At 44.5% G+C, this 26,340-nt stretch overlaps 2 protein-coding genes across 4 annotated transcripts in view; one reads left to right on the top strand and one right to left on the bottom strand.

Annotated features, from left to right (window-relative positions):
* DOC2A (double C2 domain alpha) overlaps positions 1-14,812 on the top strand; it is a 30,324-nt gene extending 15,512 nt beyond the window's left edge. For both annotated transcript variants that reach the window (XM_075285577.1, XM_075285578.1), the window contains exons 5-11: positions 254-363; positions 1,544-1,670; positions 2,899-2,958; positions 3,854-4,011; positions 12,848-12,929; positions 13,671-13,767; positions 14,012-14,812. In XM_075285577.1, the coding sequence (XP_075141678.1) occupies positions 254-363; positions 1,544-1,670; positions 2,899-2,958; positions 3,854-4,011; positions 12,848-12,929; positions 13,671-13,767; positions 14,012-14,148 (771 nt within the window). In that variant the 3' untranslated portion in view covers positions 14,149-14,812. The remainder of the gene's footprint in view (positions 1-253; positions 364-1,543; positions 1,671-2,898; positions 2,959-3,853; positions 4,012-12,847; positions 12,930-13,670; positions 13,768-14,011) is intronic.
* A 5,730-nt stretch (positions 14,813-20,542) lies between these two features.
* On the bottom strand, positions 20,543-26,151 carry INO80E (INO80 complex subunit E). 2 transcript variants are annotated; one of them, XM_075285654.1, is made up of 8 exons: positions 26,110-26,151; positions 24,967-25,098; positions 23,076-23,146; positions 22,936-22,988; positions 22,614-22,689; positions 22,323-22,416; positions 21,882-22,010; positions 20,543-21,515 (listed from the first exon to the last, which is right to left on the bottom strand). In XM_075285654.1, the coding sequence occupies exons 2-8, from the start codon at positions 25,045-25,047 to the stop codon at positions 21,303-21,305; spliced, it is 717 nt and encodes a 238-aa protein (XP_075141755.1). In that variant the 5' UTR covers positions 25,048-25,098; positions 26,110-26,151; the 3' UTR covers positions 20,543-21,302. The 2 variants fall into 2 exon arrangements, with proteins under 2 accessions (XP_075141755.1, XP_075141756.1); XM_075285655.1 differs by lacking the exon at positions 26,110-26,151 and adding an exon at positions 26,023-26,081.
* Between the last annotated feature and the right edge of the window lie 189 nt (positions 26,152-26,340).

The following is a 26,340-nucleotide window of genomic DNA, read 5'->3' as shown; positions in this document are numbered from 1 at the left end:
CTGAGATGGCAGGGGGCATGGAGCGGCTGTCACTGGCAACGTCTGCCCTCCTCTGCTGGCAGCACCAAAGGCCTGCCTGACAGTCTGATTGCTATGGACAACAGCCAATCAAGATAGCGCATACTGTAGATTGCAGGGTGGCCTCCCCCAATAAAGCTTATATTGTATTCCTTTCAGTATTGTGCCCATTGCCACCCCCTCCGACCCCCAACCCCCTATAATATACATTACAAGTAATTCACTTTTTTGTCAGGCAAACAAACTGAAGACGCGAATTGTTAGGAACACGCTGAACCCCACATGGAACGAGAATCTCACCTACTGCGGCATCACCCCTGAAGACATGGCCAAAAAGATCCTGAGGTGAGCGGCACAAGGGTTGGCAGGACATAAGACCGTCAGCTATACCACTACATGTTTCTTAGGCTTTACAGCAGCATACTGGCATGCGGTGGACACTGGCTGGTAGATGGCTCAGTCTGGTAACATAACTGGATGATACCATGACTAACATGGAGGATACATGGAGGACTCCAGGACTAGACTAAACCACTGTGTTGGCTGTATATAGCAGTGTTATGTGTTATATATATCGGATATACCGTAATTATGAGGACTGTACATGGCAGATTATTTCAGCACCATGTGGTGATATTATGTGGGGTGTGTAATGTATGGCTGTATTATCTTGGCCCTGTATGGTGGCATTAATGGGGCTGTATGTGACTGTATTATCTCAACACTGTATGGTGTTGAATCTATATGGCTCTATTATTTCAACACTATACAATAACATTATGAGGGCTGTATATAACAGTATTATTTCAGCAAGTTTTATATAGAATTTATATGGCTGTGTTATTTCAACTCTATATTATGGCACAGCAATGTTCCCTCATAGTAGTATGGGGAATGTGTAAGGCTGTATTATTTCAGTATTGTCTGGGACGTATATACCTCTTTTATTTCAACACTATATACCTACGGTAAGGGCTGCGTAAGGCAGTATTAACCTGATACTATGTGACAGTATTATGTAGTATCCATATAGATATATTGTTTTGACACTATGTGGTGCTAATATGTGTATGGCAATATTATCACAGCCCTATACTGTGATATTATGTGGGATATGTATATATCAGTATTACCCCAGCATATATGTATGGCAGTATTGTGAGGAATGTATGTCTTATTATCACATCACTGTATGGAGGTACTATGTGTGATGTATATGGCTATATTATTGCAATAATATACTGTACAGTGGTAATATCAGTACTTTATATGTCAATAATAACTCAGCACTATACACCGGCATTGTATATGGCTGTATCATTTCAATACTATATGGTAGAGCTGTGTATGGCAGTATTAGAACTTTATGGCAGTATTATATTGTATTTAAAAGGCTAAATGATTCCAGCACTCTATGGTAGTATTAATGGGAATGTATATGGCAGTACTACATTGCCAGTATACTTTAGTATTTCAGGAACTGTATATTTCCTATAAAATCCTTACCAGATATGGTTTTCTTCAGGATCTCTGTATGTGATGAAGACAAACTGAGCCATAATGAGTTTATTGGAGAGACCCGAGTCCCACTGCGCCGGCTGAAGCCTGGAGAGAGAAAACATTTCAACCTGTGCCTGGAGCGGCAAATCCCTGTAAGAAAGCACAAAGAGACATCACTGCTATGGGGACATTACTGCGCTGTAGGGAGTCACAGGACTAACACAAGGAGGCCTTAGGGGGACTTTTGGTCCCCTGTCCTCCTGATCATTGGGGGACCCAGTGACCAGACACTTATTCACTGTCCTGTGCATAGGGGATATGTCCATGATGGGACAACCACTTTAAGGATTCTGGCCGGTGGCAGCATGTATCTCATCGTAACCGCCAGTGTTCAGCACTTCATGTTCTGTGTATTAGTTCAGTCCATTCAGAGTAATCACACATGACAGAAGGAGAAGAAATCATATCAGAGCACAGGAGGGAGATATGCACCTGTCCCAAATAGTCCTATTAAACGATATAAAGGATCAGCAGCAGGGTGGAGAGCTTCTATTCGGGAAAATATAAGATCAGCACCTGCAGGGTGGACAGCTCCTATTAGGGACTATATAGGATCAGCACCAGCAGGGTGGAGAGCTCCTATTAGGGAAGATATAGGATCAGCACCAGCAGGGAGGAAAGCTTCTATTAGGGAATATATAGGATCAGCACCAGCAGGGTGGACAGCTTCTATTAGGGAATATATAGGATCAGCACCAGTAGAGTGGACAGCTTCTATTAGGGCATATATAGGATCAGCACCAGCAGGGAGGAAAGCTTCTATTAGGGAATATATAGGATCAGCACCAGCAGAGTGGATAGCTCCTACCAGAGGCAATATAGGATCAGCACTACGTTATGGACAGCTCCTATTATAGGCTATATAGGATCAGCACCAACAGGTTGGACAGCTCCTACCAGAGGATATACTGTATAGCAGGGGTAGGGAACCTTCGGCTCTCCAGCTGCTGTGAAACTACAACTCCCATTATGCTCCATTCACTTCCATGGGAGTTCCAAGAACAGCAGAGCAAGTATGCATGCTGGGAGTTGTAGTTTTGCAACAGCTGGAGAGCCGTACGTTCCCTACCCCTGCTGTATAGGATCATTACTTGCATGTTGACCAGTTTCTATTAGCAGATATATAGGATCAGCAGCAGCCAGGTAGGTATCTATATATAACTGGATATATAAGATCAGCACCAGCAGGGTGGCAGCTCCTATTTGAGGAAACATAAGATCAGCACCTGCAGTGCTGCATGATGACATGTTGAATTAAGCCTATTATTATATTATATGTGTTTTGTAACCCTGTCTTTCCTTCCTGTCTCGGTTTTGTAGTTGGCCTCCCCTTCGTCAATGTCCGCAGCTCTTCGGGGAATTTCTTGTTACCTAAAAGAGGTGAGATCCATGATCGGTGACTACTCCATCATATTCCAACCACTGCCCTATATTATAGTTAGCACAATAATCCTGGTGGGGACACTCTCTTATATTGTATATAATGTATTATAGGTATATATGTTTTATAATGTATTATAGGTAACACCCTCACCTCCACCCAAATATTCTGTTAGCACCCCCCCACACACACACATTTTACCCACTGATGTATGAGTATTATAGATAACACCACTGATGTGCCAGTATATCAGATAGCACAGCTCACACCCCTCCCCCATAGTTCTCCTCTCCTCCTTCTCTATAGTCTCCTTTTTTCCTACCTGTCTCTTCTCTTCTATAAGCTAGCTTTTCATTATAACCTAACCCCACCCCCACCCCATAGCCTCTGCCTGTCTCCCCCACATCTCTTTCTTCTGCTTTCAATACACTTTTTTCTTTTAGCACCTGCGGGGGCTGGGAATAGAATCAGTGCGGAGAACAGAGATACACAATGACAGCTTCTGTGGATGTCCCTGAACTTACACACTGTTATATATGTGTCTCACTGTGCCGTCAGCCAACCCATAATGCAACACTGGGAATATTCTATCTAAGAGCCAAACTTTAAAGTGGGTGTCCAGGATTAGAAAACATGGCTGCTTTCTATCCATGGCTTGTGTCTTGTATGGCAGCTCAGCTCCAGTGAAGCCAATGAGATGCAATACCCTGCACAACCTGGAGACAGGTGTGGCACTGTTTTTGGAAGAAGGTAGTCATGTTTTTTTCATCTTCTTCAACCCCTTTCTACTTTCAATAGTATCCATGAAATAATCTCATAAATTTGGAAATTGAATTTGGAACAAAATTGCTGTATAGAATAAACTATTATGTGTTCATCTTCTTTGGCCCCCAGCTGGAGCGGTGTCAAGAATGGGAACTGGAGGAACGAGGGAGAATCCTTCTTTCTCTCACATACAGCACTGAACGTGGGGGGCTCGTCGTGGGCATCGTGCGTTGCGCTCACCTTGCTGCTATGGACGTCAATGGATTTTCAGACCCTTATGTCAAAACGTAAGTAGACATGGAAAATTGTTATATCTTCCAGACATGACCCTCATCACCAGTGGGGAAGCCTTGGGAACAATAAGATCAATAGAGGTGTCCCCACCATGCATCTGGCTGACATTGCTGATTCTTAGTAAGGTTTATCCTCATAGTTCTTAGACCATGGATGTGGACACAGAAAAATATTCCATGACTGACAGAACCATACTTGGAGAAAAATATGGCGACAAGTCATGTAGTGATACATCTACAGGCAGCTTAGGTTGGAGATTCTGATTTTTTTGGTTGAAGATTCTGATTCTTGGGTTGGAGATTTTGGTTCTTGGATTGGAAATTCAGTATTTTGGGTTGGAGGAGATTCTGGTTTTGGGTTAGAGATTTTTCAGGTGGTGTCAGATTCTGGTTCTTGGATTGAAGGTTCAGGTTCTTGGGTTGGAGATTCTGATTTTTGGCTTGAGATTATGATTGTTGGGTTTGAGATTATGGTTCTTCGATTGTAAATTCAGCATTTTGGATTGGAGGAGATTCTGGTTCTTGGGTTAGAGATTTTTCAAGGGTTTTTTTCTTAGGTTGTAGATTCTGGTTCTTTGGTTGAAGATTCTGATTTTTGGCTTGGAGATTCCAGTTCTTGGATTGAAGATTCTAATCTTTTGGCTTGGAGATTTTGGTTCTTGGGTTGGAGATTCTGATTTTTGACTTGGAGATTATGGCTGTTGGGTTCGAGATTATGGTTCTTGGATTGGAAATTTTGTCTTTTTCGTTGAAGCAGATTCTAGTTCTTGGGATACAGATTTTTTTTTTTAGAGGAGCATCAGATTCTGTTTTTTAGGTTGGAGATTCTGGCTTCTGGGTTGAAGATTACGAATTTTGGCTCTTGGGATGAATATTCAGATATATGGCTTGAAGATTCTGGTTCTTGGGTTACAGATTTTTCAGGTGGTGTCAGATTCTGGTTCTTTGGTTGCAGATTCAGGTTCTTGAGTTCGAGATTTTGAATTTTGGCTTGAGATTATGATTGTTGGGTTTAAGATTATGGTTCTTCAATTGTAAATTCTGCATTGTGGATTGGAGGAGATTCTGGTTCTTGGGTTAGAGATTTTTCAAGGGTTTTTTTCTTAGGTTGTAGATTCTGGTTCTTTGGTTGAAGATTCTGATTTTTGGCTTGGAGATTCCAGTTCTTGGTTTGAAGATTCTGATTTTTTGGCTTGGAGATTCTGGTTCTTGGGTTGGAGATTCTGATTTTTGACTTGGAGATTATGGTTGTTAGGTTCGAGATTATGGTTCTTGGATTGGAAATGTAGTTTTTTGGGTTGAAGCAGATTCTAGTTCTTGGGATACAGATTTTTTTAGAGGAGCATCAGATTCTGTTTTTTAGGTTGGAGATTCTGGCTCCTGGGTTGAAGATTACGAATTTTGGCTCTTGGGATGAATATTCAGATATTTGGCTTGAAGATTCTGGTTCTTGGGATAGAAATTTGGATTTTCAGCTTGCAAATTCTGGTTCTTGGGTTGAATATTCAGATTTTTGGCTTGGAGATTCTGTTCTTTGGTTTGGAGATTCTGTTTCTTGGATTTGAGATTTTGGGTTTTGGGTTGGAGGTTCAGATTTTTGGCTTGGAGATTCTGTTTTTTGGGTTTGAGATTCTACCAAAACCCTTCCATGAAAGATCATTCCCAGAAAGATTGTCCATCCTTCACCCAGTGTCAAGTATGGCCATTTTAATGACCAGCACAGATTAGCTTGGGTATGATGGCATCTTGGAACTATTATGCATGGGCAGTCATTGGCTCAGTGGTTCTTCAGCCAGTAACCTACTCTAACGTATGGCTGCAGTTAGGTTATGATTCAGTGTTGACTGTTGTCTTCTCTGATCTTAGATGTTGACAGATCTTTACGAATACTTGTTTTATTCCTGGGTCTTCACTTCTTACTTAATTGTTGCCTCCTGGACTCCAGATATTTTTCTTCCAGATTGTGGTCCTACTAAGATGTTTTTTCACATTTTAGTTTAATTCCTTTGAAATCCATCTTTGTGATACTAGTTCATGACATAATAGAGTTTCTTCCACATTTCCAATTATGAAGCCAGTCTTACACTTTTCCTCTTGGATCTTGAAGCTGGCCTTTCCTTTGACCTCTTCTTCAGTTTTGTCCTTGCCTTTAGTTTCTACTCTCGGCCAAGACTTCTTCATTGATTTTAGTCCTTTTTGGTTTGATTATATGCTCTTCCTCCAATATGTCCAGTACTATTACATAGTAGGACCTCAAAAATCACATTTACATTGTAATTGATGAAAATGGCTGACTAGTTGTGACCAAGCTTTCCACCAGCCCTGATTGGCATATAAAGAGCACTCATTTTCATTTTCACTCCGCCATCTTGTGTGTCAGTCTTCACTACAGTCCTGATATTCTACTCATGAGCAGGCAACTGTGCGTTGTGGTTACAAATGATAGGATGGTCATGTGCTGACTGTAACAGCGATGAGATCATAAATAGAGAGTGATCAAGAGCTTAGGCGGACCTGGAGGATGTCTTGAGTCACTGATCAAAACTGTACGAGGCTGCAGAGAGAATGAGTAATGGTGGAATTCTTTATTTTAGTGGAGTAATCTTGTATCCCTCAGTCACTCTTGCATTTGGCGGCTCCCTGGTGGAACGCCGCTCACGCTATCAGGCTACGATCCCATCTGAGCCTCCAGCGCTGTGTGTTTCTGCATGAAAGGCTAATGGTATGCATGGCTGAGGCGTGAACTGGGCTGCTGCAGTCCTGGCAATGTCACTATGTAGCACCTATATTAAGCACTATTATTTCAGGCAGATTAGCAGATGGCAGCTCAGTCATGGTGGCCTGGGTTCACTTATTTTAGTGCATCCACATTAGAACCTTGTTAATCACGTGTACACACAGGGTGCTGAATACAGCGAGGACGTGATAATTTATTCACATTTATATATAAGAGGGAAGAAGGGAAGAAATAAGATAGATAGATAGATAGATAGATAGATAGATAGATAGATAGATAGATAGGAGATAGATTGATTGATAGATAGATAGATAGATAGATAGATAGATAGATAGATATGAAATAGATAGATAGATAGATAGATGATAGATAGATAGATAGATAGATAGATAGATAGATAGATAGATAGGAGATAGATAGATAGATAGATAGATAGATAGATAGATAGATAGGAGATAGATAGATAGATAATAGATATGAGATAGTTAAATAGGTGAGTATGAGATCGCCAATAAATCAAGAGATAGAGAATAGATATAAGAAAGAAGAAAAGAAAGAAAGAAAGAAAGAAAGAAAGAAAGAAAGAAAGAAAGAAAGAAGAGAGATAATAGAAATGAGACATAGATAGATAGATAGATAGATAGATAGATAGATAGATAGATAGATAAGAGATAGATAAATAAATATGAAATAGATAATAATAATAATAAATTATATTTATATAGCGCCAAAATATTCCGCAGCGCTGTACAATTTGTAGGGTTCAAATACAGACAGGAAGATACATTACAAAGAAAGTCATTTCACACAATGGGACTGAGGGCCATGCTCGCAAGAGCTTACAATCTATGAGGCAGAGGGGGTGACACAAGAGGTAGCAGGGGCGGTATTGCTTATACAGAGGTCAGACACTTTTGTAATAGAGGTGACTGTCATTACACAAATCTAAAACTTTATAAGCCGTCACCAGTCGTGTCCTTTAACATGTGGATGGAGCTTGGAAATTTAGAGTTAGCATGAGATGACATCATACAATGTGGGGTAATATGGGAGTGGGGACAGAGGAAGGTTACATTTTGGGGATTCCAGTTACAGCACGGAAGGGTTTATGTTAGAAATTGTGATCGGCCTGTCTGATAAGATGCGTCTTTAGTTTGCATTTGAAACTGTAGAAATTGGGAGTTAATCTGATTGTCCGGGGTAGAGCATTCCAGAGAAGTGGTGCAGCTCGGGAGAAGTCTTGTATACGAGCGGGGGAGGTTCTTATAATAGAGGATGTATTAGGTCATTGAGTGAACGGAGGACACGGGTTGGGCGGTAGACAGAGATGAGGGAGGAAATGTATGGAGGTGCGGCATTATGGAGAGCCTTGTGGGGGAGGGGGATAACTTTATATTTTATTCTATAATGAATAGGCAGACAATGTAGCGACTGGCACAGACCGGAGGCATCGCTGTAGCGTCTAGCCTGATAGATGAGCCTGGCCGCTGCATTCAGAATAGATTGTAGAGGGGAGAGTTTAGTGAGGGGAAGACCGATTAGTACGGAGTTACAGTAGTCAAGGCGAGAATGAATCAGAGAGACAATAAGTGTCTTTAGTGTATCTCTGGTAAGGAAAGGGTGTATTCTAGAGATGTTTTTGAGGTGGAAGTGACATGAATGTGCGAGTGATTCAATATGAGGGGTGAAGGAAAGGTCTGAGTCAAACATAACTATATAGATATGAGATAGATAGATAGATAGATAGATAGATAGATAGATGATAGATACGAAATAGATAGAAAATGGTTATGAGATAGATAAATAGGTCAGTATGAGATAGCCAATAAATCAAGAGATAGATAATAGATATGAGAAAGAAGAAAAGAAAGAAAGAGAAAGAAAGAAGAGAGATAATAGATATGAGACAGATACATAAATAAATAGATAAATATGAAAGATAGATAAGAGATAGATAGAAGACAAATAGAGATAGAGAGACGATAGATTGATATGATATAGACATAAAAAGAGAGATAGATAATAAATAGATAGATAGATAGATAGATAGATAGATAGATAGATAGATAGATAGATAGATAGATTGAGTCACCCAGTGACTGTGTATGAGTGACCACCTCTCCATTGTTTTCTAGAAGCTACATAGACCTAAAACCTCTCACAGCTGAGGATTTGTACAGAAGTCTGATACATTTTCACTGCACTAAGCTACACAATCAGCGGTGCTGTACATATCTCTCTCCAGGCTGTGCTGATAGTTTGTTACAATGTATCAGTCTGCAGCCCAGGCTGTTTTCTTCACACAGGATAGTCCAGACTCAGTACATTGTAACAAACCCCCAGTAGTGAGAATTATTGGATAAGGGGGTATTCAAACTACTGTTGGAAGTCCGTTATGATAGGGTTGGTTAAAAAAATAAATGGATTAGATTAAAAAATGGACACATTAACATCGTAGCGTCCGTTAATGTCCGTTATTATACAGTACGATTTTTTTTTTCTCTGCTTTCTTATCATGCACAGAAAAAAACAGGCAGAAATATCTGGCAGTATAACTGAGGACCGTCCGTTGCCTCCGCCAGGTGTCCGTTAGCCATTGACATTAATGTTACAGATAACGGACAGTTCACATCCGCCATAAGTCCGTTATTTTGAAAGAAGCCAAAAGTCCTGCACCCGCGTTATTATCTCCGCCAAAATGACGGACCTGTGATGGATTTGGTGAAAACGGACAAAGATTTTTGACAGATCTGTAATTGTCTGTTGTTCACATTTTCAGACAGACGCTAATAACAGACATTAACAATGATAGTGTGAACACTCCCTAAGCCTTGATTGAATAGTATGGTTGCTGTAATGTCTGGTACAGACATTGTGGGGTGTCAGGTCACGGTGCCCCCTTCTTTAGGTCGGATACACTTTACCAGTATTGATACATTCTGAAGAGATACAGTAGTTAGGCGTGAAATGTCATGAGTGGCCATGTCGCCCAGCAGGACAGGGGCGCAGTGTAGATGACTTATTCCATTCCTACATACAGACCCCCGGTGAGACCCACAGGTCGCTGCCGGATGACTTTGCGAAGCCTTTGTATCAATGGCCCGGTGGTTCTCTCTCTTATCACGCCCCATGGCTGTATATTATTAGCGCTCCTGGTCTCTGCCATATAAGGCTGACGCTGCGGCTCGGTTTACGAGAGCGTCGTGACTCATCTCATCCACTCATGGATTTAATTGTAGACTTCAGATTTCCCCGGCACCTGTGAGTAATCCCACCAGCCAAGAATGACTGCGGATCCAATGTAGCGTGCGGCCCGCTCTCCCCCTGGACCTCTCACTAGATCGCAGCCGTCTTTTTACTGCCATAATTATAGCTGTGAGCGAAGACTGCGGAGAGAAAACTAATGGGGAGTGAGGGGAGCATAGAGGAAGGGGGATACATATCTAATCCTACATGTACTGTCTGCAGAGCTGTGTATCTAATCCTCTCCGGTGTGATATTGTCTGAGATGTGTATCTAATCCTATCCGGTGTGATATTGTCTGAGATGTGTATCTAATCCTATCCGGTGTGATATTGTCTGAGATGTGTATCTAATCCTATCCGATGTGATATTGTCTGAGATGTGTATCTAATCCTATCCGGTGTGATATTGTCTGAGATGTGTATCTAATCCTATCCGGTGTGATATTGTCTGAGATGTGTATCTAATCCTATCCGGTGTGATATTGTCTGAGCTGTGTATCTAATCCTATCCGGTGTGATATTGTCTGAGATGTGTATCTAATCCTATCCGGTGTGATATTGTCTGAGATGTGTATCTAATCCTATCCGGTGTGATATTGTCTGAGATGTGTATCTGATCCTACAAGTACTGTCTGCAGAGTTGTGTATCTAATCCTATCCGGTGTGATATTGTCTGAGCTGTGTATCTAATCCTATCCTGTGTTTACTGTCTACTGAGTTGTGTACTTAAGGCTAGGTTCACACTAGCGCTCGGTTTCCATCTTTCGGGTATGCTTGGGGACCTGAAGGAAGGAAAAAAAAGCAGTTACTCGCAGAAATTTGCGGACCCCATAGACTATAATGGGGTGCGTCCAGTTTACGCCAATTTTTACTGAAATCGGCAGAGAAAATCCCTTTTCTCTCTGCCATTTTGAGCAGAATTTCGGGTGGATTCGCCCGAACACTAGTGTGAACCTAGCGTCATCCTGCTCAGTTATGTATCATAACAAGTCCATATGCTGCGCTAATAATACTGACATATAGTCTATATAATACCATAATATAAAGCCCAACCAACACATAGTATCCAATTAATATTTTCTTAAAGGGCACCACTTTCACCTCTTTGCATCCTTTCATAGCCGCCCCTCCACGGATTCTGGCTTTTTCTCTATCCTTGGCTATTCCTGAGACATCTGTGGTGTTAGTTTCAGCAATCAATATGCTAATGAAGTGGGCAGTCCTGGGCTGGGGCAGATAGTCTGACACCGCCCACCTGACACAGTACAGCGCCTAGTTAGCATATTGGATGAAAAAATTCGAACCGTGCCAAAATCTGGAGAGCAGAACCAACTAAAGGATACAAAGAGCAGATGGTGAAAGGTCATAATGGTTCCAAGCTAGCACTGCCATATACAACATCTATAACCATGCAGTGCTCCGCTAATATGCAGTATCCAAATAATATTCCCTTAAAGATCCCACAAAATATCATCATAATTCTAAATAGTCTTTATAATACCACAAGATAGTGCCCATCTATTATGCCGCCTCCAAACAATATCCTCATAAAGAGCATAGATAGTCCCATCATACCACCATATAGTGTGACGTTAAAACTGCCAGTCTATGTAATAACACCATATAATGTATAAATTAATATGCAGTATCTAAATAATATCGCCTTGAAGAGCTCCCATAATATAGTGACATGATAGTACCATTAACTGAAGCCTATAAAATACCACTACATAGTAATGATAATAATATTTCCATCAAACCACCATATCGTGCCAAGTATCAAATGATGCCAACCGTATATACTCTTTATAATACCAGCATATAGTGCCCTACTAATATGCAGTATTCAAACACATCCCTCTTAAAGGGCCACCATAATATAACATATGTATATTACCACCATTCCTCTATACAGTGCCAAGGTAATACTGCCATATACAACCTATACAATACCACCATATAACTCAGTAATATGAAGTATCCAATTAATAATGTATCCACATGTGTAAAGATAATATAGGCAAATATAGTCCACGCTATAGCACTATATGATACCACTATATAGTACCCAGCACTGTCATATGCAGCCTCAGTAATATCACCAAATAGTGCTAAGATAATACATACAGTGCATGTAATACCATAATATAGCGCCCAGTACTATCATATATAATAACACCATACAGTGCTCAGCACGCTCATATGTAGCCTAAATAATACCACAATATAGTGACCCACACCACCATATCCAGCCTATATAATACTACCATATAGCGCCCAGAACCGTCATATGCAGCTTATATAATACCACCACATAGTACCCAGCACTGTCATCTATAGCCTATATAATACCACCATAAAGCTCTGACAGGCCACTTGTGTTAGTGAATAGCTCATGTAATCCAATTGTGTCCTTGCTGGTCATGGTCCTCCTTCTCCTGGTATTCGGCAGAGGCAGGCCATGTTCTCAGGACAGTACTACATACATGAGCACTGTGCAGCCATGTGCAGGTGAAAATTCAGCCCCTGGGGAGAAGAGTCTTATTTTTAGCTGTGGGAAGAGAGGTGGAAGTAATCCTAATCTCCCCAAAAGCAGAGAAAGAAGACCACAGAAAGATGGAGGCATTGGGGGGGGGGGGGTTGTCTTAGTTCTGGGGGCTCCAACATGTCCAGGTGGATGGAGATGATATGAAGATAAAAGGAACAAAGACGTGCGTCGCCCCCAGCTGGACTTCAGGTAACGTTATAGAAGATGTTACTGGGAATGTCATTCTTAAAGGAAATGTTCCCAGCAGGGTATGAGACATCCTTTTATCCTTGTTTCTTTATTTTCACCTTATTTTTCCAGTTACCTGAAGCCAGACGTGGAGAAGAAATCCAAGCACAAGACGGTGGTGAAGAAGAAGACATTGAACCCAGAATTTAATGAGGTACAAGATGGGGAATCTGAAGAATCAGAAAGGAGTAGGGGATCCATATATAGTATGACACATATGTGTAGGAGAGTCACCTGGTCACAGCGGTAGACGCCAGTTTGTGGCGGTGGTGGTAGGGGGTCCAGTATTCGATCGAGTAGGTATTCGATCAAATACTATGGTATTTGAAATACTCGTACTCAATCGAGTACCACTCGCTGTTCGAATGTAAAAGTTCGATGCAGAACCAGCATTGATTGGCCGAATGCTATACAGTCGGCCAATCAACGCTGGTTCTTCTCCGACCTTTAGAAGTCTTCTCCATGCAGCTTCCCTGCTGCGTCTTCCAGGTCTTCATTCACTCTGCCAGGCATCGGGCCTGGGCAGAGGCGACTGCGCATGTACGCTTGTAGTGTAGACATGCGCAGTCAGCTCTGCCCAGGCCCAATGCCTGGCAGAGTGAATGAAGAGTCGGAAGACGCCGCGGGGACGCTGCAATTAGAAGACTGCTCAGAGGATCCAGTCCGACCCTCACTCGTGGACTTGGTAAGTATAATTTGATCGAATGTTGCCTACCCCTGAAACGAGCATTTTCCCCCCATAGACTATAATAGGGTTCGATATTCGATTCAGGTAGTCGAATATTGAGCAGCTACTCAAAACGAATATCGAACCTTGAACATTTTACTGTTCGCTCATCTCTAGTTGTCATCAGTTTGGCGTATCTAGTAATTATCATCTTCTGTCATTATTCAGGAGTTCTTCTATAAGATTGGTCTCCACGAGCTACAGAAGAGGAGCCTGGAGGTGACCGTCTGGGATTACGACCTGGGAAAGTCCAATGATTTCATAGGTGAGATTAAATATGGCCACCCGTATCTGATATACAAGGCGCCAACAAAATTTGGATCAAGGAGGCGTGAGCTACGTGTGGAAGATGGGTCTTTCTTGTCTTTGGCACCAAAGGGTCTCTCATGTTGGCACTTCATGCTTTTGATTGGCTGAGGTGGATGAGAGGCGGAGTATATTAATTATCCCAAATTAGCGCACATCAATGAAAACACCATCAACACCTAACCCAATCTTCTCTCTTCCAGGTGGCGTTACTCTTGGCATGAACTCCAAAGGGGAGTGTCTTAAACACTGGATGGAGTGTCTCTCCTCAACCAATCAGAGGGCAGAACACTGGCACACGCTAACCAATGAGCTTCCGGGATCCACCTACAGCGACTAAAGAATAGAGTGGAGAGATCTCGGGGAGCTGAGACGGATCACCCACTTGCACACTCACACCACTAAACGCGTTTCATTGCCCGAGGTGGAAAGGTACCATCGTGGTCTGGTTCAAGATGGATGCCAGGAAGAGGAAAGAATAAGTCTGCCTATGCCATAACAAGACGTTAGCTGCTTATTCTTTGCTGTCGGTTTTTGGAGCGGAGACGACAACGGGCGAGAGAGGTCCTCACCCACCCGGAACAATTGTTGAATGATGTAAATATCGATATCACATCGACACAAATCCATTACAAAATGGCTGCTTTACAATGACCTCATTGTATGGGAATCCGCGATCAAAACTGTCCGAAGTTAATCCTGCGTCAGATCCCGTCCAGTCTCACCATAAACTTCTGCTCACTTTCAACAATGGCGTCTCGGTGGAGGTGTTGGAGGACCCCTCGATGATGACCTTTATCTTATGGTGCAGAATACTCCATTCATCAGCCTAAAAAATTTACCCCAGAGTGGTCCACTTACTGGGCCGCAGGGGCAAACGTTTACCTCAGGAGGTAGATAATAATTTAGACGTAGATAATCTATTACCAGAAGATGCCGCCATTTTGTGAGAATTTGTAAAATGGTAGAATCCATCGTATGGCTGCCACAAAATGGCCAAAATAACCATGGTGGATTCTGCAGTCTGTCACAAAATGGCTGACTCTTCTGGGGAACAGTCCTAGAGTATAATAATGACATGAATTTCTATTTTCCTTGGATATTGGGGTCCCCCCGCTCTTGTCTGCGAGGGCTCATTCCTCTGCATCGTCTTCGCAGCGGATTAGCTGGCGCCTCATCTCTCATTATCTGTGATTTTCGTCTGGTAATTGGATTTAATTAGTCCTTGTCGTTGTCGGGTCACATGATGGCTGAGCGCCGCTAATCTGTAAGTGATCCAACGGCTTCTGTCAGGCTAATAGCATTATATTGGAAACGCACTGGAAGCAGGCGGCGGCGGCGGCGGCGGAGGACACTGGAGGCCTGAAGCATGAGGACTGATCTAACGAAACATGTCGCAGTTGCCTATAGCAACCAATCAGAGCAGGCCTGACAATAAAAGCTGGGATCTGATTGGTTGCTGTGGGCATCATGGACACGTTTTATAACATTAATGTGGCGACCCGGGTATCTGTTGATCTCCGACAAGTTCTGCGGTTCTGTCACGGCGAGTGTATGGGCGTCACATGGCACTATTAACCCTTCATGCCGATACGATCAAACCCTCAGCGACGTAGACAAAAAAAAAGCGTATACATTGGTAACAAGTACTGCTAGTATCACCGCAAACTACCCTCACGCCAACTTTGGCGCAACTTACACGTCTCGAATTTCTGTTAATCCAGAACCCAATAGTTGGGACAGGTCCGCGCCTTCCTCTGGAGGGTGGTATATTGTGGGGGTCACTGGAGGCGTCAATGTCAGACTAGCGGCGGGAAACATCAGCGAGACCACGTGGGTCATATAGCGGTACGCACACGGGAAATTTTAGTAGTCCTGGACCGTGACAGCCATGTTTAAGAGGATCCCGGTTCAGAAATGACCAATTCCCATTATTGTAAACCATGTGGCCGTGCCAGTTTGGCGTACGATAAAACTTAACTATGCAGGAGTAGACACAGCCATATAACCCCGGGCACAGCTATTGTGAACACACGGGCGCACACGCAAATCGCCATGAATATTGACTCGCTCGGATCAATTCCCTTCTTTCTAGTCTTCATATACTGCAGTGAAAAGCATTGGCGCACTGTAACAACCAATCAAATGCCAAGGAATCGCCCCAGTGAAGATGACGCTTACATCTGATTGGTTGCTCTGGCTACGTCCTAGACAACATGGAGTCTCACAACAGACTAGGCCTCATATTGGACCATTGCAGATACAAAATGGAGGAGCTATGGTTCCTATGAGCATCACCCCCTTCATAGCAGCCAATGGGATTTAAGCTTTTTGTTTTTCCTGTCAGAAATCTGTGATCTGATTGGCCGTCACCCACTAAGAGATCAGGACGAGATCGCAGGAAGTGCATGTGACGACACCAAGTGTCTGTACACACTGCACGACTATGCACACACCCGTCACTCTGGGCTATGCACACATCTCACACCTTCACAATTTGCACGTTTTTGTTGAATTTTCCAATGTTTTGTGACTTCTCGTTTTGTATGTTGGGGGAGGGGACGTGTGTAATTTGTTTTGTATAGTGGGGGGGGGGGGGGGAGTCAGTGCTCAATCTTCGCACGCCGGCACTGCATTTATGCAAAATTGTGTCTTTTGTAACTTTATTAAATACTTTTTTGTTTCATGGTTTTTAACATGTGACGTTGGCGATGTGGGAGGGGCCAGAATGTGCGTAGGGTATGGGCGGTACTGGGCGATCGTGGACGTCATGTGCAGCCAGACGATGAAATGTGACCGCACACTTGGCAGGGGGTGACCTCTGTCCCCACCCAATTCCCTGCAGGTTGTTATAGGGTCTGGATGAAGCGGTGCTTCCTATGAATGTAACGATGGCAGCCCCAATTATTGAGGGGCAGCCAAAATGGACGCACCAGGAGAAATTTAGTACAGGGTTAAAGAGCTTCTCCAAGGAATCTGGATAGATTTACCTCTTTCGGTTGTTTTAATCGCCGGCCCCAGGTCACGTGATTGGATTCAGCACCCAAGCACCTGTTGGCTACACCAGCTCTCAGTTACCTGTACTATGACCAGAATAAAATCAACCGCCATAGCACGCATACCTAGTGGTTACCACAGTAGAGGAGCCGGAGTGGCCCACAGTGTAAGAGCGGGTATCGATCATGTGACCCGGGGTGAGAGCCACCCTAGATACCGCATCTAAAAACCCTAGAGGAAGGAAGTCTAAAAAGATTCCCTGGAGACCCCTTTAAGACGATCCTATCTTAAAATAATGAGACTTAACATCCCATTCATCTCCCTATCGCTACTGTCATGTAGATATCTTGCTTGCTCTGGAGTTTCCATGGAAGCAGCAAACAGACTTCTGTCCATGGACTTCCTGTCATGTGACCTTGACTGAAAACAACACATTTCAAAGCAATCACATAACAGGAAGTCTATGTAGTTAGGCTTCTGGGGTTACCATGACAACCCCAGAGCAAGCACGACACCTACACACAGTGAATATTGGAAATCTCATTATTTCTGTAATAGAGTTTCCTTAGGGCAGCTTGTCCCAGCCGTATTGCTGTACTGCACAGCAACAGGCATCAATGTGTAGACAGCAGAGGCCATAGTATTGTGTCATGGTGACCAGTCTGACAGTATGGCGAGATATAATGCCTCACCCTTGTAGCTTTTTATGGCAAGCTCTGGAATAAAATCTAGTCTTTGGTTTGCGTTGGGTTCACATGAGAACGGTGGTGACGTCTTCTGATCTGCACCGGTACAATCCCGCACAGTTTAGACACCCCATGTGAACACGGCTATAGAGACCGTGATGGGGCTGGGACTAGTGAACCACAGTAGGTTGCGTGTAGATGCAAAGGGCTCCGAATCTCTGTCACGCTATTGTCAGGATGGGCGTCCCTGAACCGCAGCTGGTCACGGATAGACATATTTGGCCTAGGTGTGCCGGTAAAGGACGTCTTTATGAGTACTGCCTGATTTCTTGGCTCTGATTCGCACGTGACTGATTGTGCTTTGTGTTGTGTGTGTCAGGTTTGGATTGGGGTGCACTGGAGGTGGAGCACCCCATATTTGCATGTCACCGCCTCCTCCTAACTGCACTCAATAAAGGCAAAAAAATCAATCGTCCCATGTCCGCCTCTTTATTTTCAGAGAAAAAAACCCAACAAACAACATGTGCACGCTGCATTGATGGTGCTAAACCTAGTCAGGGCTTGTGTGTATGGCCCGCTGGAGGTAATGTTTCATATTGTTTACATCACAAAGGATTGTGTAGGCTCGGTAACAAACCCTCAGCTGTATAAAGCAAGCAGGCAGAGATCCTGAAACTAGTGTATAAGAGAAAGCTATAGAAGTGTTCATTATCCCGGGAGAGGGGCGACATTGTGAACCTGAAATAGAATCACATTTATTCCTAGTTTGGTGCACAATACCAGTGTGCCATGCCTGCCCCCTACTGGTCAGAGGAGAGCACTGCACTAATTGAACATTGTATCTTACTATACTCCCACTATACTATACTATACATTATTATTATACTATTATTTATACACTCATTAACAACAACAAGCCCCATATAGAAACTTGCTGTAAAACTGGTCCTACAATTCTGTCCAGGCAGATATGTAATTGATTAGGGGGCCACACGGTGGCTCATTGGTTAGCACTGCAGCCTTGCAGCACTGGAGTGCTGGGTTCGAATCCTGCCAAGGGCAAAAAACCATCTGCAAGGAGTTTGTATGTTCTCCCCGTATTTGCATGGATTTCCATCCCATACTCCAATGACATACTGATAGGGAAAAATGTACATTGTGAACCCTACATGGGGCTCACAATCTACATTAAGAAAAAAAAAGATAAGTAATTGATTACAGGTTCTTGCTGCCCTATAAAATGGCTATAAGAGGCTACTTTTGGGTAGAGTACATTTTGGTGACTACTAGGCATGACTCTATAGTGCACTCAAAGACATTTTGCCCAGTTCACAGACTCTAAGAGAGGACAGCACGGTTATCACTTCTCATTACATGTCCTGCCATTGACGCTAGTCACAAACCTTCATTTGCAGACGCGCCTGGACTGTATGGACTGAACCATATGGGATCTGATGACGGACGGTCGGATTGGAGTATGGAGGGGCCCATGTTGGGTGCTTTAATCCTGCCTGTGCTATGGAGCAACACACTGCCTCCTTCTGGTGTGACGATGCGGGGAAGCATAAAATAGAACGGTAGGTCACCCCTAGTAGTGATACGAGGACACGAACAACTCAAGACATCCTGAATCCACCACATGTGTTATCTCCCATGGCAGGACGGACACCTGACACTAGTAGACTAATACTTGCCCACACACTGTAGGTTCCCCTCGTCCAGCCCGGTCACCAGATTTATCACCAATCTACTAGTTATAGGGCGAGCTGGGACGCAGCTTCACCAACGTACAAGGCTGTAGGATCTACAGGTCCAGCTGCAACATCTGTGGGTAAATGTGCCATAGGATACCATATAGAACCTGTATACCTCCATGTTCAACTGTATATCATCTTGTGTCCAGCAAAAAAAAGGTGTCAACAGGGTCCTAGAGCCTGTCTCTAATTGTCCAGTCGTCTTAACCTTATGCTTTGGCCGTAATATTGTGATCACTTCTATAGATCATTACATCACACTGGGGAAGACTCATTGTGGCTACACAACTAGTTCTATGTCTTGTCAGTCAGATTTATTAGATTTCCGACACTTGTACTCTCACTCGTCATTGAGAGATGATCGGGTTGGAGAAGTTAGACTGGTCTCAAGTGAGCTGACCAAAAGCATCACATGACATGCACCAGGAAAAATTTGGCGCAGGATAGAGTCATATGCGCAGTGGGAGGCACAGGGTAGATATTGGTACAGTGACTGGCACAAGCTACGTGGTTCTCCAATACAGTATCAGTCCAGTCTGCAACGAGGCACCAAGCTCACAAGATGGCAGGACATACCTGACACAGCTAATGGGAATTCATGGACAATGTAATGCAAAAACTGTTCTCAAAAGAACAAGAGGAGAGGTAATAGCAAGGGGGGGGGGGGGGGAAGGTTCAGGGTTAGATTAAGGGCCTGCATCTTTACCAGTCATCACCATTTTTGCCTATGTGTCGAGTGTGATAATCAATGGGAATGATCCACAATACCAGACACAACCATGGACACAAGTGATGCTGTTTTGGAGAAGGAATAAAATTTTCTTCTGAGCTGCCTAAGACTTAGGAATCATGCTAAAGTCACAAAGAGACTGAAGCTCAGAAACAAGCTGTGCTCACCTCCAGATCTGCAGCAGTTCCAACTAGAGATGAGTGAACACTGTTCGGATCAGCCGATCCGAACAGCACGCTCCCATAGAAATTAATGGAAGCACCTGGCATGGCGACGGGCCACCGGCAAAGTCTGCGTGCCAGGTGCTTCCATTCATTTCTATGGGAGCGTGCTGTTCGGATCGGCTGATCCGAACAGTGTTCACTCATCTCTAGTTCCAACCTCTATTCCTGGTCTTCTAAGGTCCCTGCTCACATGACAATCCGCTATAATGTCCATTACTTGCCCTACATACAATAGTGCTATGTAACCTTATGCACAATGAGATTTTGTGAATATATCTTGCGCAATCTTCATCTAAACCTGTCCATATCTGCAGTGACAGAGGATACACTTTAGATCCTTCCATTTCCATCTTTATTGAGTCATGATTCACAAAGATACAAGTAAGACAAGACGTCTGTGAAAGATTCGATCTCGGTGCAGCGCCATCACATGAACACCAGGTGGCACTACAAGCTGCACTTACATCACCAGAATCCATCATAGTGCACAGGGATGAAAGTGAGAAAATGGACAAAGGCGTAAACTCATATCCTGGGGCCACAGTGCCAGGAGGGGTTATCACAGTTAGCCTTAAAACACGTGCCAGCCCTGAAACGCTGCGTAGTGAGAGATGTGCGTTTTCTTACAAGTTCATTTCCCACATTGCACTGCAGCACAGTCCTCTTCCAAGCTGCTCCATCTGGATGGTTCAGTGAGCACGTTCTGAATTTCAGGAGATGTAGTACTTCCACCATATGATATACAATCGTTTACTATATACTAAATCTACTACAATGCGCTTTAGCCGTATCACATGACCAGTACATTCACTGGAGTCCACGGCTTTGATCCCGGCCACGTAGTCCTGGTGGAATCCACCAGAAATTCTCCAACATTCAGCTGAGGAAATGTCAGAAACTGAGAAACCGTCTGGAATCTGCAAATATGACAGCAGGGGTTAACAGTTGTGTGCCCAGATGATGAGAATCCCTCCTGGCATCCAATGCCGCATCGAGTGCTATATGTCACTGCGGTACTGCTGGTAGTACAACATATACCTGTCCAGGCAGGGATGTGTACGCAGAAACCATCAGCCTGGCGTCACGTAGACCGCTCCAGGAACTTATTCAGGAATGTCTATGACCAAATCGTCCTCCTCGTCTCCATCCATTGGTCCCTCTTCTCCGCTGCCTTCCCCTCCATCACTGAACATCTGCTGGGGTACTGTGCTGAGGATTGGTGGCGGCGGGGCATGCTTACTCAAGGAGGACAGAGGGGGGAGACCAGACGACCGGGGGCTGAAGGGCAGGACTCCTGAGGATGAGCTGAGGGCAATCTGGAGGAAAGAGAAAAGATGGGAGGGAGCAAAGTGACAGAGAAAGGAAAGAGAGGAGGCGTGGTTAGACGAGAGTCCAAGGTGGCGGTGGCACGCCCACACACACAGGAGGCCATGGTGCCAGCGTCATGGTCATACACACATAAGAGGCCATGGTGGTGGAGGGTGCACTCACATAAACACAGGAAACGATGTTGGCAGCAGGTGTACAGTCTCATACATACACACAAAAAGCCATGACAAGTGCACATTCACATACACAAAGGAGGAGATTGTGGCAGCGGGTGCACACATACACCCCTCCCCCACCCATACACAGGAGCTCATGGCGGACGCACACTCACACACAGCTCATCTCTCAGGTACCTTAGGTTTCCTGGGCTTAACCCCGCGGTTCTTTCTGTCTTTCTTGACTCGCTCGGGTTTGGGGGACGTGGAGTTGGGGATAGGAGCCAGATATTCCGAGGGGAACGGGGTGTAGGGGGGTGAGCTCATCTGATGGAACGGGAAGGGGTGGAGGGGAGAAAACACAAATCATGAAATGGGATGAGGGAAGCAGATCAAGGGGAGGGGGAGAAGTCATGTGATAACCCAGCAATATGGCGGCTGGAGAGCTCCCCCCACCCCACTCAGCAATTATTCCATAACAATGTGGAACTACAACTCCCAGCATTTCCTATCATTGCATGCTGGGAGTTGAAGTTTGTCCTTATAGAATCTGATTGGCGGATAAGGTTTTTGCATTAAAAGTTTACAGAAATTGCAGGAAATTACAAGACAGATGAGCCAGGGGGCTGTAATACTCACTGCACTCAGGTAGGGACCCCCAGAGGTGTGCAAGGACAGGCCTGATGAAGACGATGGAGGAGGGGAGGCTGGACCAGCAGATGGACTCCTCTTCCTGCAAGAGAAATCAGAAGAATGAGTTTATTACAATATATCTGGATAAAAATGTAAAATACCCACAGCCGTGAGGGGCACTAGCTCAGGAGAGGATCATGAACGTTCTCAGAATCCCAGGAAGTCGGGATACCTGCTGGGAGTCGTAGTTATCATTACGGGGTGCTCAGCCTGGCACTGGTGACTCCGTGGACTCACCTCTTGGCAGTGGGGGTGCTGGTATCACGTCCTCCCTCTGTGTCACTGTTCTCTGAAGAAGCCGTCATGTCAGAATCTGTAAGTGAGAACAGTTCGTTACTCCTGGAAAGACCCAACCTCTGCAAGGACTTAAAACATGCAGTTACACAGAGTTATCTCCTGTGCCGATTCACTCTCCTGCACCCCCTCTAACACCCCCATCCCCTTCTACCCATCAGCCGATTCTGCCCCTTTCATAGGTTTCCACCATAGTCCTCAGTTATCCCTCCTGTCACAGCCCACAACTGATCTCATTCCATCTTCTGTTACATTTCTCAGGTACCTGACGAGTCTTCATCGACGTTCTCATACTGAAGAATTCTGTCCAATAGAAAGCTGTCGGAAAGAAAAGAGGAGGTTGAGAGTGAGGTGAGGTATAACCTAGAGACCTCCTATAATGCTATACTCCATAACATAGGTTACCTCTTGTCTCTGGACACTTTTAGTAGCTTCCTCTGGGCCCTTCTCAGCTCCTCCTGGAAACATTCTTGCTCCTAAATATAAAGATACAAGAACCCATGGCTTATTATGCTCCACTCACATCCAGAGCTGTATTCGCAATTCTGCTGCTTAGCTCTTAGGTTGCAAAACGTCACATCTTACAATGGCCACCCAGTGTTTGGCACCTTCACGGTGTAGACTGGAGATGTTGTGCTCTAAATACAGATGGCGCCACATGAGTGGCTGCCTCGATACAGAGCTCCAAGCTGAGAGCCACCTTTATCTTTCCTTTTCACTCTTTTTGTCTGTATCTTCAAGAATCCTCTAACTAAGCAAACTAGCACTATGAATTAGCAACTATAAATCGAATGGAAGACCCTGTGGAGTATTTTTTTTCCTTTTGTTTCTATTGTTAAAGCATGGACAAGACTCAAGACTAGAGATGAGCGAACACTGTTTGGATCAGCCGTTCCGAACAGCACGCTCCCATAGAAATGAATGGAAGCACCTGGCACAGCGACTGGCCGCCGGCAAAGTGTACGTGCCAGGTGCTTCCATTCATTTCTATGGGAGCGTGCTGTTCGGAACGGCTGATCCGAACAGTGTTCGCTCATCTCTACTCAAGACCTGATTCAGCTGGAGTTTCCTGTGCACATGTGCCTGTTACCATCCCCCCCCACGAACTATGGACACCATGAGGCAGACAAAGCTGGAGGAGAAACCTGCATGGAAGTGTGGACTTCTTCTTTCAAGGAGATGATTTCTGGAGTCTATTGCTGATGTGTGAAGATGCTACAGCTGACTGGTATTTCTTTCTTTTACTGTGGACACGTGGGACTCCGTTACAGCCTGGGAACCTACCATCCCCCACCTACCCCAGGAGTTATGGAAGCTTGGCAAGAGAGCAGCACCCTGTCTACCTGGATGGCTTCAGATGTCTTTGGGCAGTAGAACACAGTGGTAAGAAGAGAGGAGGAGGAGGAGGGCTTGTGATGAAGGACATTTGGGGCATTTTTTGTGGTTAAGGAACAATAGTGCTGATACAAGATACCGAACTATTATCTGTGAGCAGGAGATCTCACTACCTATCAAAGAACTACCACATGTTATCATGATAGCTGCATATGTCCCCCACCTCTGCAAAAACATTTCTGCCTGTTATATCTACATGCTGTGACCCCCCCTTCCCTCGTGTCTTCTAATCACGGTCGGCCGTATTATCAACATCACTCCACACAGAGAATTAAATGATCCTTTTTTTTTTCTTATGGTAGAGTTGGAAGGGACCTCAAGGGCCATCGGGTCCAACCCCCTGCAAGTGCAGGTTTTCCTAAATCATCCCAGCTATATGTTTATCCAGATTTCGCTTGAAGATTTCCATTAATGGAGCGCCCACCACCTCCCGTGGCTGCCTATTCCACTCTCTCACTCCCCTCACTGTCAGAAAGTTTTTCCTAATGTCTAATCTGTATCTCTTTCCCTTTAGTTTCATCCCATTGCTTCTTGTACTTCCTTGTGCTAATGAGAATAGGGGAGATCCCTCTGCACTGTGACTACCTTTCAGATATTTGTAGACTGCTATTAAATCTCCCCTCAGCCTTCTCTTCTGCAAACTAAACAATCCCAGTTCTTTTAGCCGCTCCTCATAGGACATGGTTTGCAGACCTTCCACCATTTTGGTTGCTCTTCTCTGGACTTGCTGTGTCTGTGTTTCTTTCCTTTTTAGTTGCTCTGATTCCTAGGATTTCTCTATCTGCCATGAGCTTGTATGTGTTTCTCTCTTGTTATATACTACTGTACCATCTATGAAACTGTATCACTGAAATTTCCCCATTGTGGGATTATTAAAGGATGATCTTATAGTGGGACTCACATAGATGAGAAACTTGAGCTTGCGCTTGAGGTTCTTGTACTTCCTCTTGTAGTCCACCTCCCCTTCTGCCTGGCCGTTCATCCTCACTGCAGACACTGCAAGGAAACAAGTAAGAGCAGCTCAACCCCGACCCTGTAAACAAATGGACACTCAGTAAGAGAAGCTGACACCCGACCTGGTGAGAAAATAGTAAGGATGGTTCACACCCAACCCTGCGAGGCAACGGTCTGTAAGGGCGGCTCATACATGCAAGAAATGGTCAGTAAGAGACACATACATGAGGAAACTGTCAGTAAGGCCGACTCACAACTAGCCCTGTGGGGAAACAGTCACTAAAGTCAACTCACATCTGAACCTACAAGAGAACGGTCTGTACAGGCTGCTCACACCTGATCCTGCGAGGAACCGGTCTGTAAGGGTGGGTCACACATGCAAGGAAACAATCAGTTAGGACAGCTTACATATGATCCTGCAAGGAAACAGTCAGTAAGGACAGCTTACATATGATCCTGCAAGGAAACAATCAGTTAGGACCGCTCACACCGCATCCTGCAAGGAAACCGTCAGTAAGGGAATCTCACATCTGACTGAGGAAAACACTCAGTAAGGGCGGCTCACACCTGATCCTGAAAGGAAACGGTCAGTAAAATGGCTTACACCTGACCCTAAAGGGAAACAGTCAGTAAGGGCAGCTCTCACCCCACCCTGTGGCGGCTCACAGTCAAAAAGTCATGAATTTCTGTCTTATAATCATTGTCATCATCATTGTACATCAGAGCGCTGTAAGTTACAGTCTCCAGGGAAAGAGCCCACATGGCCGCCAGTCCATCTCTCACAGCAGACATCACCCAGCTTTCCTAGACTACTAAGTGATAGAGCTCAGGAAAGCTGGGTGACAAAGCCTGACCAGCCATACAGCAGCTCCGCAGCCTGAGCCAATTCCCCGCCAATCAGACGCCAGCTCTCAATCCTGAGAATAAAAGCAGCAATCTGATTGGTTGCTATAGGCAACTGCTCCGCTGCGCACTCTGCAGCATGTTCTATGGAACTACAAACCCCAGTACACCCTGCAGCCCTGGGCACATAGTAACGCGGGGGAGTCAATGTAAGACGTGTGTTTCCCCCACTACACCCCTCTCTCACCTCTCTCACTTCCAGGGAATAAGCCCCGCTCACTCCGCGCTAGGGTTGAACGTCACTTCCCGTTGCCATGACTGAATAGATTGTATTGTATAGTAATACTTCGATAAAATGGCGGCGGCTCTAGTGGGAGGAGCTTAATAGATCTTCCAATCAGAGTCTCTGAGGGCGGAGCATTCCCGCCATCTACCAATCAGGAGTCACTAGGAGGGTCCGAGCCAATGAGAGGCTCTT

Source organism: Leptodactylus fuscus, chromosome 8, assembly GCF_031893055.1.
Source record: "Leptodactylus fuscus isolate aLepFus1 chromosome 8, aLepFus1.hap2, whole genome shotgun sequence".
In the NCBI taxonomy this organism is placed as follows: domain Eukaryota; kingdom Metazoa; phylum Chordata; class Amphibia; order Anura; family Leptodactylidae; genus Leptodactylus; species Leptodactylus fuscus.
The sequence above is the reverse complement of the archived record's forward strand: the minus strand, read 5'-3'. Positions and strand labels throughout refer to the sequence as shown.